This window comes from Cucurbita pepo, chromosome 11 (genome assembly GCF_057944985.1).
Source record: "Cucurbita pepo subsp. pepo isolate OVF chromosome 11, ASM5794498v1, whole genome shotgun sequence".
In the NCBI taxonomy this organism is placed as follows: Eukaryota; Viridiplantae; Streptophyta; class Magnoliopsida; order Cucurbitales; family Cucurbitaceae; genus Cucurbita; species Cucurbita pepo.
This window is the reverse complement of record NC_141808.1, coordinates 2,382,859-2,399,843: the sequence shown is the minus strand read 5'-3', so window position 1 is coordinate 2,399,843 and position 16,985 is coordinate 2,382,859. Positions and strand designations below refer to the sequence as shown.

Genomic DNA, 16,985 nt, shown 5'->3' with positions numbered 1-16,985 from the left:
CTCAACCCATCTCACCCTCTCTTCCATAACTCAATTCTCTTCTACACGTAACCTCTGCAACCTACTCGACTAAAATGGCGACGATGACGATGAAAACTAGATATCATTGTCAGTTTTTACTTCATATTGGTATAATATTATCCCACTAAACCTAAACGGCATAATCAAGCTACACAAAGAGCGCGTTTATTGCTTTACGTGAAGATCGAGGTTGCTCAGATTTATGATTCGACATTATTTAGTATGTGTGTGGGCTGAGAAAATGAGCTTAAATGGTTTCCATGATATAAGGGTTAATAAATTGTCAGTTGAGGTTATAAATACGAGGGAGTTGGAGATAAGACGGTAGGTTTCATAGTTAATATATATATCACATGCACAATAACAATTTTAGCATAACTCAAATAATTAAAATTATATATATTATAAACTCAAATCCACGTGGATTTGAATATATATCCACGTGGAAAATAGGAGCTAGTTGTTTATTACTATCATGTAAGAGGTAAGGGTAAAAGAGACATTACACAGAAATAATTTATTATATTTATTTGGAAAAACTTGGTGAGTGGAGTGGTGAAATGGGCCGAGCTGACTAAGCTCATCGGCCCAACTCAAATCTACTGTGATCTCGGCCCAGTTTCGGTACACTTCATAAATGGGCTGCCTTCAGCTTTAAATTAGGAAAATTGCGGTATTTTCTTTTTTCTATAATTATTTTGATATAAATTACAAATTACTATAATTTATATAAAAATATTTATCATTAATTTTTCTAATATTATTTAATTTTTGTTAAATTATTTTCGGTAGGGTGAACAAAAAGATGGACCCGACAACATCATTTCCCGCTCCTCAAAATATTTCGAAGTATGTTCCTCCTTTCGTAGTTCTCTCCAGGTGCAACATTTTAACCGAGCTCGGGAGCAATACAATTCTTTAAGTGCAGCATTTTAACCGAGCTCGGGGGTAATATAGTTATTCAAGTACAGGATTTTAACCGAGATTTCAAGACTCGATAACATAGAGATCGGTATGGTAACGATGAGCGAGGAGCTAATGTTTTTATGTCCATCATTTTTAACCATTGTTTTTAAAAAACAAGGGTCATTTGTCTATTATAGATAAAATTAGGGACCTTCCATGAAATATACACAAAATTTGTTAGAATCTCTTGTTCCATCAGAGACCTAGTTGAGCTTGAGCCCTGAATCCGCCGCTGCTGCTCGCCACTCTCTCCATAGCTGAATCCATTAGTTGCAGAGAGAAATGTCGCACTTCGGAAGATCCGGTCCTCCCGACATCAGAGATACCTACTCGCTTCTCGTCCTCAACATCACTTTCCGTATTTTCGACCCCTAATTCTTCTCTTATCCACTTTCTTTACCTTCAACCTCATCTCTTCCTCTCTGTTTTGTCTGTAATTTCTTGCCCCTTTTGGTTTTTCAGGAACCACCGCCGATGATCTTTACCCCCTTTTCGATAAGTATGGAAAGGTCGTCGATGTCTTCATCCCCAGAGACCGCAGGTATCTTTCTACCGCGCGCGCGCGTTTAATCTTATTTTTTCGCTTTTTTTTTTTTTTTTTGATGAATTAGAGTGTGTGATTGGTTGGTGGTGATTGCTGTTAGGACTGGGGATTCCCGAGGATTTGCGTTTGTTCGATATAAGTATGCGGATGAAGCACAGAAGGCAATTGACAAGCTTGACGGTCAGCTTCAGTTCGACGAAAATTCACATTAGCTTGAGCTTTTTCAATTTGAATTTGCTGCTGTTTTTATACGAGATCAATTTGGGTTTCTCCTTTGCAATCTAGGACGAATGTTGGATGGCAGAGAAATTATGGTTCAATTCGCTAAGTACGGTCCCAATGCCGAGAAAATGTGAGTTTACGGAACGATTTTGTAGGTAATTTGTCATACTCCACGTCCATGGCTACGAAGTATGCTTTGATTGATTCCTGAGTTTTGGTTGTTATCAGTCGCAAGGGGAAGGTGATGGAGTCATCATCCAAGGCAAGGGGCAGGTCAAGGAGCCGCAGTCCACGTCCAAGGTGAGAGTCCTTGTCTAAATGCATCTGAACTCGTATCAGAGCTCTGGTGAAGAATTTTATATTTTCTCGAGGTAATTACCCTCATTTATTTGTGAATCAAAACAAAAATTCAATCATTTAGAGTGAGAGGTAATGCAGTCTTCTCTGGTTATGGATGCAATTTTCTTGACTTACATCCGTTCTATGAGATCCCACGTTGGTTGAAGAGGAGAACGAAACACTCTTTATAAGGGTGTGGAAACCTCTCCCTTACAAACGTGTTCTAAAAACCTTGAGGAGAAGTCCGAAAGGGAAAGCCCAAAGAGGACAATATCTGCTTGCAGTGGGGTTGGGCTGTTACACGTTCTCTGTTTTAGTAGAATTGGTGTGTATGGTTAGAGGTAGAACTAGCTATGTGTGTTAATTTAGTTAATGGTAAACTTTAACACAAGGACATGATTTCTTGATAGAGACAGAGGCATTTTGCAAAATAGGCAAACTATAAGGATATGATTTGTAATTACTCCTTTATTTAACGTCTGATGCATGGAGTGCTGCAATCTCAGTGTTTATAGTGTATGTTGCATTATGCAATTAGGCAATTCTAGAAAGTCTTTATCGTGTATGTTCACTTCTGGCCTCGCCTCTTTATTTCACCTACTTAAGTTTAGTGGTAATACATCGTCGGTCATTAGTCTCTTAAATACATGTCATAGATTCTGTGGATTGTAGAGAAGATATAAACAGAAAGAGCTGAAAGTAAGCTGCTTTTGAATGTTTTAGACTGGTGGATTACAGTCTTTCCTGAACTAGTTTGATGTGTGAATGGGCGCGAGATGGTGGATATCAAATGGGCATTCTAAGCTTGAAGAAATATATTGAAAATCACGTAGTTATTTGCTTTTCTTATTTTTTTTTTTTTTCATTCGTTTTTTGAGGTGTCACCAATCATTCTATGAAGCTGCCTTAGATTTGTTATGAACTTGTATTTGATTAACTACTGGTGTTGACAAAATCTTATGGGATAAGGAACGGATGGTTAATAAGGCTTCACTTAAATGGAAGTTCTTACCCTTTTAGGCAATTGATTGTAATCTCAATGTTGCTATTCTACCTTTCTCATATGGTTCCAAAAACATTTCAGGCACCGCGATGACTATAGGGATAGAGATTATAGGAGAAGAAGTCGCAGTAGAAGCCGTGAGAGACATGATCGTGATAGACCCCACAGAAGTGAGAGAGAACGCTATCGTAGCAGGAGTCGTAGTGCTAGTCCTGATCGTATTAAAGATCGTCGGCGGGGAAGAGATGATGTTGAACGGCGTAGTGCTAGCCACTCTGATAGAAGGTACACATACATTCTTAATTTTATTACTCTTTCGTGGGATATTGTCATAAGGCCTTGGTCATGGCATTGGTACTAGCTAGGAAGCACAAACATTTCGTTTTAGGCAAAATGTCCACGTCAGACATAGATGCATTTGGACACTCTACGGCCACATGTCCAGCATGCTAAAAAATGTATGGACATGGATGGACGCGCCTTTGAAAAATATTTGACTTAAGATTAGGAGAAAACGAGAGAGAGAGATCTTCTTATAGGATGAATCTTTATATATCGATCAATCCTAAAGTATTTGGATGACAACTTCTTCCTCTAGTCATAGCCAACCAAATTTTTCTATATCTTCTTATAGGATGAATCTTTACTTGTTTTTTTTTTTTGTCAAGCAATGTTAATATATCAATATGTACACATATTTTATATATAAAAAAAAAAAAAGTGTCCCCAATGTGTCTGTATCCTATTTTTTTTAGAAATTGACATGTTTTGATCGTCCTGTGTCCGTGCTTCTTAGTGTACTAGTTACCATCACTTTAAGGTTTTGCAGCACTTACTCTGGTACTTGCACAATAGTAATGTTTTTAGCTGGAAAATTGTAGCCATTTAGTTGCATTTGCATCTGCATGGGCAAGGGGATGGGTGGAGCCGTAGAGGTGGCCTTTTCCTGTTTTATTCACATTTTGTTCTGCTATGTTCTAATGGTAAAGAGGGTATGTTTGCAAAACCATTAAAAAAAATTTAGATGATTGTGGTGCAAGCTGTTTCGTGCTGAACTTTCATTAAAATAACAATTTAGTCCCTGGACTTTAGCTTGTTACTGCTTAGTTTTCGAGCTTTCAAATTTGTAACAATTTAGTTCTTAAACTTTAGTGTATAACAATTTAGTTCATATACTTTCAAATTTGTAACATTTTGTCCCAATCATGAGAAATCTCATAGAAATTAGTTGTCAACTTTGTTCATGTAACAACATAGTCTTTATAGTTTTTAAACAAGTATGATCCCCATTTTGCTTATCTATCTACATGGGCAAGAAGTTTCATTAAATCTTAGTAGTACTTTTTTCATTAGAGACTGTTTCTGAATTCTATTTTTAGTTTCTGAAGCCCATCCAAACACGTTTTTACATCTCACATTGCCATGAACCGGACAAGGTCCTCATAATCATCCAATGCAATACTTTCCAAATGTATATATTGGTCTGTATTCTAATTAGAAATGGGTTCTATACTGAAGCATGTCGCCTGCCCGACATTCCCCTGATACTCGGAGAAGCATATCTCCACGTAGGACGCCACCATCTAGGGGTAGAAGTGACGAGGAACATTCACCAAGGCGAGACAATGGCTCACCAGATGACAAACCAGTTGATTCTCGAAGTCCATCTCCTGCTAAATCCGATGCCGATGTGAGTTAACCTACCATGCTTATTGCTAATATTCTTTTCAAGCATGATTTGTGGTCTGGTTAGTGATAGCCAAAATATGCCTGCAGGAATGAATGATCTATACATGCCATAGCGTTGGGTTTTAGAAATTATCTATGCATTTTATGAATGGAAAACAAGCATGGCATCCCAGAGGGGATATTTTGCACGATTGTATCTGCCTTTATACTTCAAGGATTGGTTGGATGTCAAGATAGAGACATGTAGGATCCTGTTCCTAGTTAGCTTATGAGTTCTTTTTTCTTTTTAGATTTCAATGTAGTATCTGTACTATTTAACATGCAAAGTAAGAGTCTTCCCAGTGTTTGGTTTTTACCTCTTTAGATGTATAATGATTAAGAATTGATTCTTCTGCACTGTATCTGTCTTTTTGGATCACTGTTCACCACATATTTTGTAGCTATTTATTTTTTCCTATCATAGGTTTGATTGATTGATTGATTATGGATGAAGTTTGTCGTTGAGATTCATGAGCCGATTGATATTTTGGATCCGTATTCATCACTTTCGAATTAGAATTTACGATTCTTCGTCATTGAGATTCATGTGGGTTGATTGATATAATCACATAAGTTGGACTGATTGATTTAGATACGATAATAGATGAAGTTTGTTGAGATTCATGAGCCGATCGATCACTTTCGAATTTGATCTCATTGAGATTCATGAGTTGATTGATATTTTAAGGATGGTATTACCTTTTCTTTTTCTCGTTCAACTACATTGAAATGACTGAAGTTTTTCTATTTGGAATTGTATTAGGTCTAATTTCTGCCACTCGAGTAAAAATGAGTTAGCTCGAGAAGCTTGGTGACCATCGAAGCTTTTTAGTATAGTGCGATCATTAGTTGGTTGTCCATTGATCTCACCTAGTGTTGGACGACTTGACTCTCGTATAGGTTGGATGTTTCCGGGAATAGTTTAGAGCTTGTTAGCAACCAAATCACCGTGAATTCACCATGATTGAATGTGACAAAAGTGCATCTATTTGAATTATATTACATATGATGTCATTTCTAATGTGCCGTCTTTTCACGTAAGTTCATCTTTTCTAGTGTTGATAGGTGTTAATTCCTATTTTTATTGATAGGAGTTAATTCCTATTTTTATCGAGTTTATACACGTAATTTTTGAAAATTAATATTAAAAAAATTAGACTAAAATATGTTTTAAGAAATATTAAAATCGTGGGAAGAAAATACGATAAAACAAACAAAATCAAATAATTAACCATCGGGCTTAGTTTTTTAATTTTCTCAAATAAAAATTAAATTTTATTTAAATGGATTAAATAATAATAAAGTAAAAGTTGGAAGCCTAAAATGAAAATAAAAAATTTCCAATTAATTATTTCAATTATTTTAAGCTATGCTTACTCACAATACTATTTATTAAGGCTAATTAGCATAAATGGTTAAATTAACATTAAATAAGTCTTAAGAATCAACACTATTAATTGTACCATTCACATAAATCACCACTTTGAGCTCGTTTACACTCCGTATGAGTGTTTCTTGGAATCATTTCGAATATAAAACTCGAGTATTTTATCTGCTCAAAGGGACGAATTCTCATTTTTTGCCCATGAATTTAGTTTAGTCTAAAATTCGTTGCATCAATTGGTACCAGAGCTCATAGACGATACTCTCGAGAAGGAGTGAAACCTTAGATCAGGGTTACACATCAACAGTGGATTCCATATCGAGAATTCACATCTTTTAACTATCATCATCAATTTTATATTTTCAGCTGAGTAAACTTAAAAAGAATTAATTGACATGTATTTTTTCTCTTGAGGTCAAATGTTCAAATCTCTACGTTAATATATAGAATAAAATTAATTACTTTTTCGGCCCAATAACTTCATGATTTGAATATTTGCTATTAAATATTTGAAAATCAATTAATTTTTTTAAAAAAAAAATAATTGGAGGGCTAAATAGAGTAATTAATAAAGAAGGAGGGGGTTATTTGCAAAAAACGAGGAACAGTCATCTTGGTGGCACGTGCGAGCCATTGGAATTTACGTTTCACATTATAAATGGAAATGGCGCTTCGAAATTCAAATATTTAAAGGGCTTTAATATACTTTACAGAAAGAAAGAGTATAAATAAATTAAAAAAAAAAAAAAAGAAGCTTCCAGATCACGAGGGCATTTCGGTCATTTGAGTTGAGAAAATCTCTGTGCTTCCACGGCACATTAGCACTGTGTCTCTCTCGCAAAGCACTTCCTTCTTCTTCTTCTTCTTCTTCTTCTTCTTCGTTTTCGCCATTAACAAACACCAAATCGAAGCTTCTCTACTCAAACTTCCATTTCTTCAGTTCTTCATTTCTTCATCCATCTCTCTTTGGCCTCTGCAAATCCTAATTCCTTTCTTCTCCAATGGACAGAGCCACTCCTGTTCGGAAGCCTCACACCTCCACTGCAGATCTCCTCACATGGCCTGAACTTCCTCCCGCCGATTCCCCTGCCTTTCCTTCGTCTGCTTCTCGCTCTGCTCCCAGGTCTCATCAGGTATACTTTCTGCATTTCTATCTTTTTTCTTGTTTCTTCTGCTTATTCTCTTTCTTTTGCGTCTCTCTAGCCCTCCGATGGAATCAGTAAGGTCGTCTTTGGAGGCCAGGTTACTGACGAGGAGGTTGAGAGCTTGAACAAAAGGTGAGATCTAAGTCTGCCTTTTTTCTTTCCAATCTTCATTATGTGAAGCTTATTCTGTTTCGATTACACTGTTTCCTTGTGTTCGATCTGCTTGTTTTGTTTCAAATTACTCGTGATTGGATCTCAAATTTGTAATCCTTTCTGTGTTTCCAAGGCAATTTAGAAAAGTATATGAGCATTTTCTCTTCTTCTCAAACCACTTGATTTTAGTATGTAATATGGATTAAAGAGAAAAACAAATATCAAGTTCCGTTTTCCGGTTCGCTATGCATCAGATCTTCAAATTTGTGGAGTTTCTTAGTTTGACTTCTATGTCAATCGCTTCAATTGTTCGATTTTCAAACTGTAGGAAACCCTGCTCTGGATATAAAATGAAGGAGATGACTGGCAGTGGCATTTTTGTTGGTAACGAAGGAGATGATGAGCAAGAATCTGGAAGCGCCAACTCTTCACAGAGTAAAACAGGAATACGTATGTACCAGGTATCCATCGAAGAAGATCACTTATTGCAGTTTCAAATAGTTTCTGTTTTGTTTTAGGCAATTCCTTTCTAACTCCTAATGTTGACGGGTCGATCGAATTGCAGCAAACACTGGCTGGAATTAGTCATATTTCATTCGGTGAAGAAGGTGGTGTTCCTCCTAAAAAGCCTACTACTCTACCTGAGGTTGCGAAGCAGCGTGAGTTGAGCGGGAACTTAGTAAGCGATGCCGATGAGAAGCTGAAGAAGCAGCTCTCTGATGCTAAGTACCAGGAGCTTAGTGGACATGACATATTCGCTCCTCCTCCTGAGATTTTGCCTCGACCTACAACTGCTCGCACTTTGGATTTAAAAGGAAGCATCGAGATTGGGGAGCCTGATGATGTAAGTAGTTCTCCACTCAATTCTACAACCTCTTAATTCAAACACATCCATTAAGAAGGCACACCCACAAACGCCATTCACTCATTTGGCTTAGAAATTAAGTGCATTTCTTTGTTTCTTTACCTACCTTATACAAATGTTTTAAAATCTAAATCGAGTTTTTAAGGCTAAGATCGAGTTCGATAACCATTTTGTTCTTGATCTTCTATTTTTTGAAAATTAAACTTATATGCACTACTTTGTTACCTACTATTTAAAGAATGTTTTAAAAAATCAGGCCAATGTTGGAAAACTAAAAAAAGATAGTTTTTAAAAACTTGATTTTGTTTTTGAATTTTGACTTAGAATTCAAATGTGTTTTCAAGGGAGGTGATAAGTCTTCCCAAAAAGGATAAAGAACAAAGCACAATATTCAAAAATAGATAACAAAAATGGATTATCAAATGGTGCTTTAATGAAAGTAGCTTCTAAAAACGTGTTTTTGTGGAATTTGGAACCTGGCTAAGAATTCAAATGTTTTCAAGGATGAAAACTATTGTAAAGTGGTGGGGGAAAACTAGCACAATTTTCAACAACCGAAAACCATAAACCAAATAGTTATCAAATAGGGTTTTAGTGTGAGGTTCTCTTGTTATGCTTCGAGAGGCCGTGTATAGAAGGATGGTGCATCATTTTAAAGTATTGACATAATTAAATTTATCGTAACTTATTAGGTAGAGTTTTTGAGTTTCATTGTGATTTAACATCATATTAGAGCAGGAGGTTATATGTTTGAATCCCATATTGTGATTTTTGGGTTTAGTGGTGACCAAAATCTTTCGTTTGCATCAGAAATGATGGGGTCAGAGACAAACAATGATGAAATCCTAGGATTTTAGTTGGTTAGTATACGTGCATCCACTAATTTCTCTTCGTTCGTTTGCATCATATTCTTTTTAGTGAGGCCACAAGCTCACAATGATGAAATCCTAAGATTCCAAGTAGTTAAATATACATGCAATCATCACTAATTAATTGCTCAACGTGAGGTTACTTTTTCTGACTGATTAATCATATGCCCCCATTTGACAGCCTGATATGGCTTTGGTTAGTAGTTTTTTAGTTTACTTTTCTTCCAAGTCTATTCTTCATTGCATGCAATGAGTCTGTTGGTCATCACCTTGAGTTTTATTTCGATCTAACTCTAACATCGGTGTGTTCATGTTCCTACTAATCTGACCAAACACAGAGATGTGTGATCCCCGGAGAAGAACCTTCTGTAAAGACAGCAAAGAAGATTTACGACAAGAAATTTTCGGAGTTATCAGGAAACGACATCTTCAAAGGTGACGTTCCTCCATCGTCAACAGAGAAACCGTTGAGCGTGGCAAAGTTGCGAGAGATGAGTGGGAGTGACATATTTGCAGACGGGAAGGTAGAGGCCCGAGACTACTTAGGCGGGGTACGCAAGCCCCCGGGTGGCGAGAGCAGCATTGCCTTGGTCTAAATCATCGAGGTTTCTAACAAAACTCAATACTTTTAGATTTATTTTATGGAAATTGTGATCTGGTTTGGGTAAAATATGTTGTTAGGTTTAACTTTGTGAGTCAACAACAACTATGGAGTCTGCTAATTGGGTTGTGCATCCATAATGTTTTTGTTCTTGGTTGTGTGTCTGTCTGTAGTATCTGTATCTGTGTCTAGTAGTAGCTCAGTTTTATCTTGGTTGGTTGTCTTCTGCCTATTTTACTTCCAGCTTTTGAGGTTCATTTATTTATCATTATATTCATTGATTGATTTTGCCTATGGTGCTCAAATGTACTTTTATCATTTTTCTTCTGAGTCTTTGGAAAATCTTCCTATGCCAATGAAATTTGATGACATTTTAGAACTTTAATTTAATTTGATTATCTTGAGAGATTGACTATTGTTCGGCTAACCATCTTTGTTTTCATTCGGATTAGCTTGGGTTGCCTCAGAAGTCAAGTAAGAAGGAATGGAACCACAGGATTGTAAGATCTCCATCAGTTGGAGAGAGAACAATCGTGAGGTTGACAGTGATACGTAATGGGCTAAACTAGATAATATCAAGTAGTAGTGAGTTTGGACGGTTACAAATAGCGTCAGAATTGTTTTAAAAGGAAATTAAAATTAAAATAGTTTGATGTGATAACTTTAATTTAGTATGAAGTAGATTTTTTAATTTGCTCTTTTCGATTTTTGAGAGTTCGGTGCTCTACAAGGTATTTATAAAATTCACGAATCTATCTTTTTTTAGTTTAATATGTGTGAGATCCCAAATTATTTGTAAAGAGGAACGAAATAATTCTTATTACAGACGACATTAAAAAGATTCATTTCACGTTATTCAAATTAAATAATGTATTAAATACACTATATTAAATATTTTTAATTAAAAAGATGATTATATTGAAAATATTTTAATGGGGAGGCAAAGGACAATGGTGATTTGAGAGGAGAAATTAAAGGCAAATTAAAAGGGATAATCATTATTAGTGGTGTAATGGGAGTGGGCATAATCATAATTCATCCCTAATTATTACCTCCAAACCCCTTCTTTTTCTATTCATCCTCTCCTTTTTATTCTTCTAATTTCATATACGTATGCTTTAGCCTATTACATATTATCGTTAATTTCACAATTTTAAAATGTGTCTATTAGAGAGAGGTTTCTACAATATTACAGAGAATACTTGTTCCCCTCTCTAACCGATGGGATCCCACACATTGTCTGTGCCAATGACGGTCCAAATTCTAGTAAGCTAAGTGTAGCACAATTACCGGTCTTATGACTAGTATTATTATTATTTTTTCGTTTCTTAATATCGAGCAGTCAAATCAAATCCATATGAATATTGGTAGAAAATATTTATGTTTAGTAAAAATATAACATTTCTAAAAAAAGTCATGAGTATTGATTACCATTATTATTTATATTTATATTATTAAATATTTAATAATAATGTTTCTATATGTGCTGTAGTCATCATTAATACATAACTTAGTATCATTTGCAAGCAAGGACTCACCTTCGATCCTTGTAAGAAGCTCAATTAATATAATTTAATTCAACATTATTGTTCATCTTTATCTTTAAAGCTGTTGAACTAAAAAATTATTCATATAGGTTTATTTTTTAAATTTTAAATATTTAATAATAATCAAACATAGCCAAGACGTCTATTACCATAACTAGGAATATACACAAATTGGATTGAACAAATTAGGTTGGTGACCCGAGCAATAGAAATAGAGTTTACAACCAAACCTATATTCAGGTTGGGTTGGGTTGGGTCGAATTTAATGGCAGCGGACTTACGATTGTGCGGCACTCACTTTCCAACGACAAGTGAGCTAACCCAATTCGTTATTGCGTCGCCTACAACCAAGCGACGTATGCTCGAGCCTCTGGCCTCAGTTTTAAGAGAAGGTTTTAGAAAACGAGGACAGAGAGAGATTTTTGAAAGAGACGTTATATAAGTAAGCAAGAGAGAAATAACAACGGCTTACAATATATAAGTTTGTGGAGGAGAAGTTGTCATTTTGTTTATTTATTTATTATTTATTTTAAAAAATTCTAGTAACTAAAATCTTATAAAATTCAAATATCAAACATTTATAAGATCATCACTAATATCATTATAAATATTAAATGTTCTTAATCTTTTTAAGAACAGGGTAGATGAGTAATGGGTTGAATTGTAACTCTGTTTGTAGGTAGGTCGATAGACAACCTGCAAACCGAATCAAATTTTCAGTTTTCTAAAAATTTAACTCAATGCAAATCGAAAAATATGTAATCTAACCGTCCCGATGCCACGAGTGAATAGAAAGTTGGAACTACGTTGGATCTCACCTAAATCGACCCACCTATCCTCTCAAGGAGAAGTTTGGTTTCAAATAGGAGAAATACTCCATGCTAATGTGTCTTAGATGATCCACATCTCAGGATCACACGCTGATGAGCACATTGAACTATTCATGTAGCTAAGAGCCCACACAGCCTAGGCACATCGACACAATTATCAAGGACACGCTCAACCACGAGAGCTATATGGGTAAAGATCGAAGAGTTGAAAGGACATCGAAGAAAAACAACATGAATTCAAAGGATATTTTAGTTTAATTGGAAGATAGATCTAAGATTCCACAACAAGCTTAGGAACCAAATTTCTAAAACAAAATGACAACAAAAATTGCTCAGATTCATGAGAGTGTCAGAGCTTAAATCATTGAAGTTTTCAAGTTAATACTCATGGCTCTGTTTTGATTCTAAAACGATATCAAATTTCAAAATTTCACTGTACATCATCATATTCATGTTCTTCTTCTCTTACAAATTCAAGCAAAATAAACAAAACCCACATCAGATCATGAACAATCCGATCTGGGTTTCCCAGTTTTCGTAACAAATTTCATCCTTCAACTGGAAAACAACATGAAAAAAACAGGGGAAAACAGAGCACAGAGTTTCTTATTAATTTCTCCGATCTTCATCGCCGCCGTCATCTCTTCCAGCTCCGGCTTCTCAGAAATGGATCATCATTACATCTACTAGTACTGGATCCACTCACGACCCATGTCTCTTTCGCAATATCCGATGAAAGCTTGTAGAAATCAGCATCATAATCCATCACCACCAAGCTTTCCTTCTTAGCCACCGCCTCCTTCTCCTCCTCCATTAACAATTTCAAGCTGATTTTCGATTGTTTTTCTTCTTGTTCTTGTTCTTGTTGTTCTTGTTTTGGTTTCCGTTCAATCCAGCCGGTTGACGGCGCCGACCTGCAACGCATCAGTAACAGAGCATTTGGCGGCGGAACAGAGCAAGGCTGCAGCTCGCCGGTGTCGTTTCTGGGTTTGGTTTCTTCTTCTTCTTCTTCATCGTCTTGTAGAACCATGAACCATTTCGAGAACATTGTTCTTCTTTTCGAAGTAGCTTCGGTGTGTTCTTCTTCGTATTCAGCTTCGGATTCAGGTTCGGATTCATATTCTTCTTCATCTTCTTCCTCTGTTGTGATGTCGTCGGATTCAGGGAAGCCTCTGAAGCAACGGAAATCAAACCGGAAACCTCGTAAACACGACAAGAAATTAACGATTTCTCTCTTGAAACCAAACGGATTTTGATCTTGAATTTGGTTTACCCAATTGGGTATTTTCTTTTTCTTATGAATTCGTTCGATTTCTTCCATAACAGATTGCCAGTTCTTCGTGGACCGACGAGCATGGGGTTTAATTTTGATCTGGCCGGCGCAGGTAACCTTCGGCGAAGTGGGTTCCGACGCCATCTCCTTGGCCCATACAAGAGGACTTGCTTGAGACTGAGACGTCGGCGGAGCTTTCTTCTGGTGGCGGCGGTGGGGTTCCGCCGATGCTCTGGCCGGACTGCAGGTGGGTTTGGGGAGGAGGGTAAGGCGGGCCCTCGCCGGAAAACAGACGAGAAGGTCCGCCGGCGGAGCGATGGATTTGGGTTTGGGATTATTTCTGGATTTCATGATTTGTGAATTGATGACGAAGAAGATGAGTGATGAATTTGGGCTTTAAAAGGAAATATTAAAGACAGGTTGGCTCACTTTTTTAGCCTTTAATTTATTATTTTTCCTTTTTATCATCATATCTCTCTCTTTATTTATTTTTTTATTTTATTTTATTTTATTTTATTTAACAATTCTTTACTTCTTTTCTCTCTTTTGGGTCTTACAATGTGGTTGCTTTCTTAGTCACCCTTCACCTTTTTCTCCATCTCCAAATTCTTCCATTACAATCCAAGTTTACCCGAACTTTTAGGTCGAGAGTATATGTGATCGTCTAAGTCTACCGTTACAGTTACAATATTGTCTGCTTTGACCCATTACGTATCGCGGTCAATCTCCACCCCTCCCATTTGGGGTCAGTGTCCTCGCTGGCACACCGCTTGGTGTTTGGCTCTGATACCATTTGTAACGACCCAAGTCCACCCCTAGCGAATATTGTTATCTTTGTGTTTTCCCTTCTGGGCTTCTCCTCTTTTCTTCAAGGTTTTTAAAATGCGTCTACTATAAAGAGGGTCTAAACGTACTCCGACCAGAGCTAGTCCGAGACACTGTTGAGAGTAGGGTTTTCCCTCAAGGTTTTTAAAATGAGTCTACTATGGAAAGGGTCTAACCCTACTCCGACCAAAGCTAGTCCCTAGACGATGTGAGACACTGGTCAGAGTAGAGCTATATCATCTCCATAATAGATGGGTTTTAAAAACTTTAAGGGGGAGTTCAAAAGGAAAAACCCAAAGAGGACAATATTCGCTAGTGGTGGACTTAAGTCGTTACAGTATACTATTAATAATAAGTTGAGTTATGCTTAAATTGACAATGGACTAGACGTGATCAAATATAATTACAATATCCACGTTTAATAAATATTTCAAAACTAGGACTTGAAATAATGCGAGTGAACTTGAACGGAAGTTGGGACTCGAACACAATTACGTCATTCCATGTCATACGGTTATTCCATATCACAATTTTAATAGATTTTTTTATTTAAAGGGTGCAATTTATTTATAATAAAAATAAAGGGGAATAGTAATATAATATGGAATGGAAAAGTGAAAGGAAGCCCCCCATGAGTATTGTTTCATGATACAATAATTATGTCAACTAGTTAGGTTTAGGGTATGCCATGATACTCATTCATCCCCTATGGTGTTCATCATCAACCATCACAATATTTTATTCTTTATTCTCCAAATAATTTCTATGGGTTCTAATGGAATGATTTGAAGCCTCATTCGTTAAATCTCGCTCGAGAAGCCTCACTCGATCATCCTTGCTCGAGAAGCCTTGTTCGTATGCTTTATTGTTTAAATTTTCGTACTTTTACGTTATGAATAGGATTAAAGACTCACGAACTTACTCGTGAGAGGTTCCCGTAGGTATCATATAGACAAATGAACCACGGGTCTCCTTGTAAGCCTTTTCAAGAAATTGGGCTAACGGGTAATGGCAAACACGTGAGAGGGACATAACCTATCAAGCTATGTACTTACGAAGTAGAGACGTGTTTCCCTATGAGACCGTTAAGAAAAATATAAATAAAAGTGACTTATCCACAAAATAAAAATAAAATAAAAAAATAAAAAATACATAATACTAAGTCTGCTCTTATATTGGGCTCTTAGGCCCAAAGATTGGGTCATATTGGGCTCTTAGGCCCAAAGATTGGGTCATATTGGGCTCTTAGGCCCAAAGATTAGGCCCAATTAAAAGCGAGCCCTAAGTTGGTCCAGAACAAATTAGAAATCAAGATTTTTAAAAAATAAAAGAAAATGTACGTATTACTGATTTTTTTTTTTAGGTCAGAAATTTTAAAATTTACAATTTTTTCAAAAGAAAAAAAAAAAGAAAATCTAGAAAGAGTTAATCTCAAATTGACACCTCTTACCCTTCGTCAATAACGCTGCCACGGCGTCTGTGTACACATCATCATCTTCAAATGCGCTCAGGGCCAAGTCAGCGTCTTCTTTCTCCACGTCAGTAGATTGATCCATGCTGGCATTTCCAGTGGGCCTCACCACCACCAACGTAGCGTCCTCCATATAGAGCCCTTGCCGGATCTCCAGCAACGGCCAGCACTTCATCCTCACCGTCGTGCTCGGTATCCTAGTTCTCATCTGCAACCTCCCCGCTGCCTCTCCGCCGCCGCACATTCTCGATCTCCTAAAATCCTCTAAACCATTCTCCTCCATCACCACCACACCATTCCCTCCCCTGTCTCTCAACACCAGATTCTTCATCTCCAAATGCTCCTCCACCACCTCCGCCATCACGTGGTGCCTCGCCGACGCCGTCATCAGAGCGCCCATCATCCAGAGCACTCTCGCTTTCATCCCTGTGACAAAACCGTAATCAACACCATCCACTTCCATCACCTCTCGACCATCGGAGTTCCTAATCTTTTCAAAACTCAAAATCACACAGTTCCTAAGCGCATCACCGAACTCCGCTCTCCATTTAACGACTCTCTCAATTTCAAAATCTTTAGTCGGAAACTCGATCTGGAGGCGCTGGATCCGGTAGAACTGGCGGAGGATTTGCGCGGGAGACTTCTGCAATTTGGATTTGAGGAGAATAGAGGAAATAAAATAGAAGAAGGATTTGATGGTAGATTTAAAGAAGTTGAAGAGGTGAGAGTTAGGGCCGGAATCCGAATCGGAATCGGAATCGGAATCGGAGGAAATGATACAGTCGATCTTGAGAAAAAGCGAATCGCAATGAGGAACGAGGGAGTTGAAGCGCTTCGAGACGGCTCTGCAACGGATCAAGGTTTTGACATCGCAGACAGAGTTGAAGATCAGAAGAACGAGAGAATCGGGAAGAGAATCGAAGCCGTCGTCGTCGTCGATACGATTTGAAGAAGAAGCATCTTGTTCTTGTACTTCCGCCATTGGAAACCGTATGAAGCTTTTTTTCTTTTTCCGTTTCTGCCTTTCATTTTTCGAACTATTTAACAGAAGCTAGGCGTGCAAGTCACGTGGGAGAGAGAGAGAGAGAGAGGGCAAAGTTGCGTGTGGTTTGACCTGACATCAGTTGGGCCCACAGCCCCAAAATTAAGCCCATTCAAATTAGTTTTAAAAACAATTAATTTATTTATTACCTACCAAT

At 37.1% G+C, this 16,985-nt stretch overlaps 4 protein-coding genes across 5 annotated transcripts; 2 read left to right on the top strand and 2 right to left on the bottom strand.

Annotated features, from left to right (window-relative positions):
• The first annotated feature begins 1,156 nt into the window (after nt 1-1,156).
• On the top strand, nt 1,157-5,844 carry LOC111806018 (uncharacterized). Of its 2 annotated transcripts, none has more exons than XM_023691342.2 (8): nt 1,157-1,345; nt 1,450-1,528; nt 1,632-1,711; nt 1,817-1,883; nt 1,982-2,053; nt 3,177-3,380; nt 4,614-4,785; nt 5,587-5,844. In XM_023691342.2, the coding sequence occupies exons 1-8, from the start codon at nt 1,270-1,272 to the stop codon at nt 5,590-5,592; spliced, it is 756 nt and encodes a 251-aa protein (XP_023547110.1). In that variant the 5' UTR covers nt 1,157-1,269; the 3' UTR covers nt 5,593-5,844. The 2 variants fall into 2 exon arrangements, with proteins under 2 accessions (XP_023547110.1, XP_023547109.1); XM_023691341.2 differs by lacking the exon at nt 5,587-5,844 and adding an exon at nt 4,872-5,180 and having other exon boundaries at nt 1,158-1,345.
• A 1,208-nt stretch (nt 5,845-7,052) lies between these two features.
• LOC111806182 (uncharacterized) lies at nt 7,053-10,119 on the top strand. Its single transcript, XM_023691558.2, has 5 exons — nt 7,053-7,340; nt 7,411-7,484; nt 7,834-7,966; nt 8,071-8,349; nt 9,578-10,119. Exons 1-5 carry the CDS (start codon nt 7,209-7,211, stop codon nt 9,833-9,835), a joined length of 876 nt encoding a protein of 291 aa, XP_023547326.2. The 5' UTR covers nt 7,053-7,208; the 3' UTR covers nt 9,836-10,119.
• A 2,494-nt stretch (nt 10,120-12,613) lies between these two features.
• On the bottom strand, nt 12,614-13,914 carry LOC111805493 (uncharacterized). The gene has a single exon (XM_023690596.2). It carries the CDS (start codon nt 13,839-13,841, stop codon nt 12,855-12,857), a length of 987 nt encoding a protein of 328 aa, XP_023546364.2. The 5' UTR covers nt 13,842-13,914; the 3' UTR covers nt 12,614-12,854.
• Nucleotides 13,915-15,646: 1,732 nt separating this feature from the next.
• On the bottom strand, nt 15,647-16,794 carry LOC111806007 (F-box protein AUF1). Its single transcript, XM_023691326.2, has one exon. It carries the CDS (start codon nt 16,766-16,768, stop codon nt 15,731-15,733), a length of 1,038 nt encoding a protein of 345 aa, XP_023547094.2. The 5' UTR covers nt 16,769-16,794; the 3' UTR covers nt 15,647-15,730.
• Nucleotides 16,795-16,985: the final 191 nt, after the last annotated feature.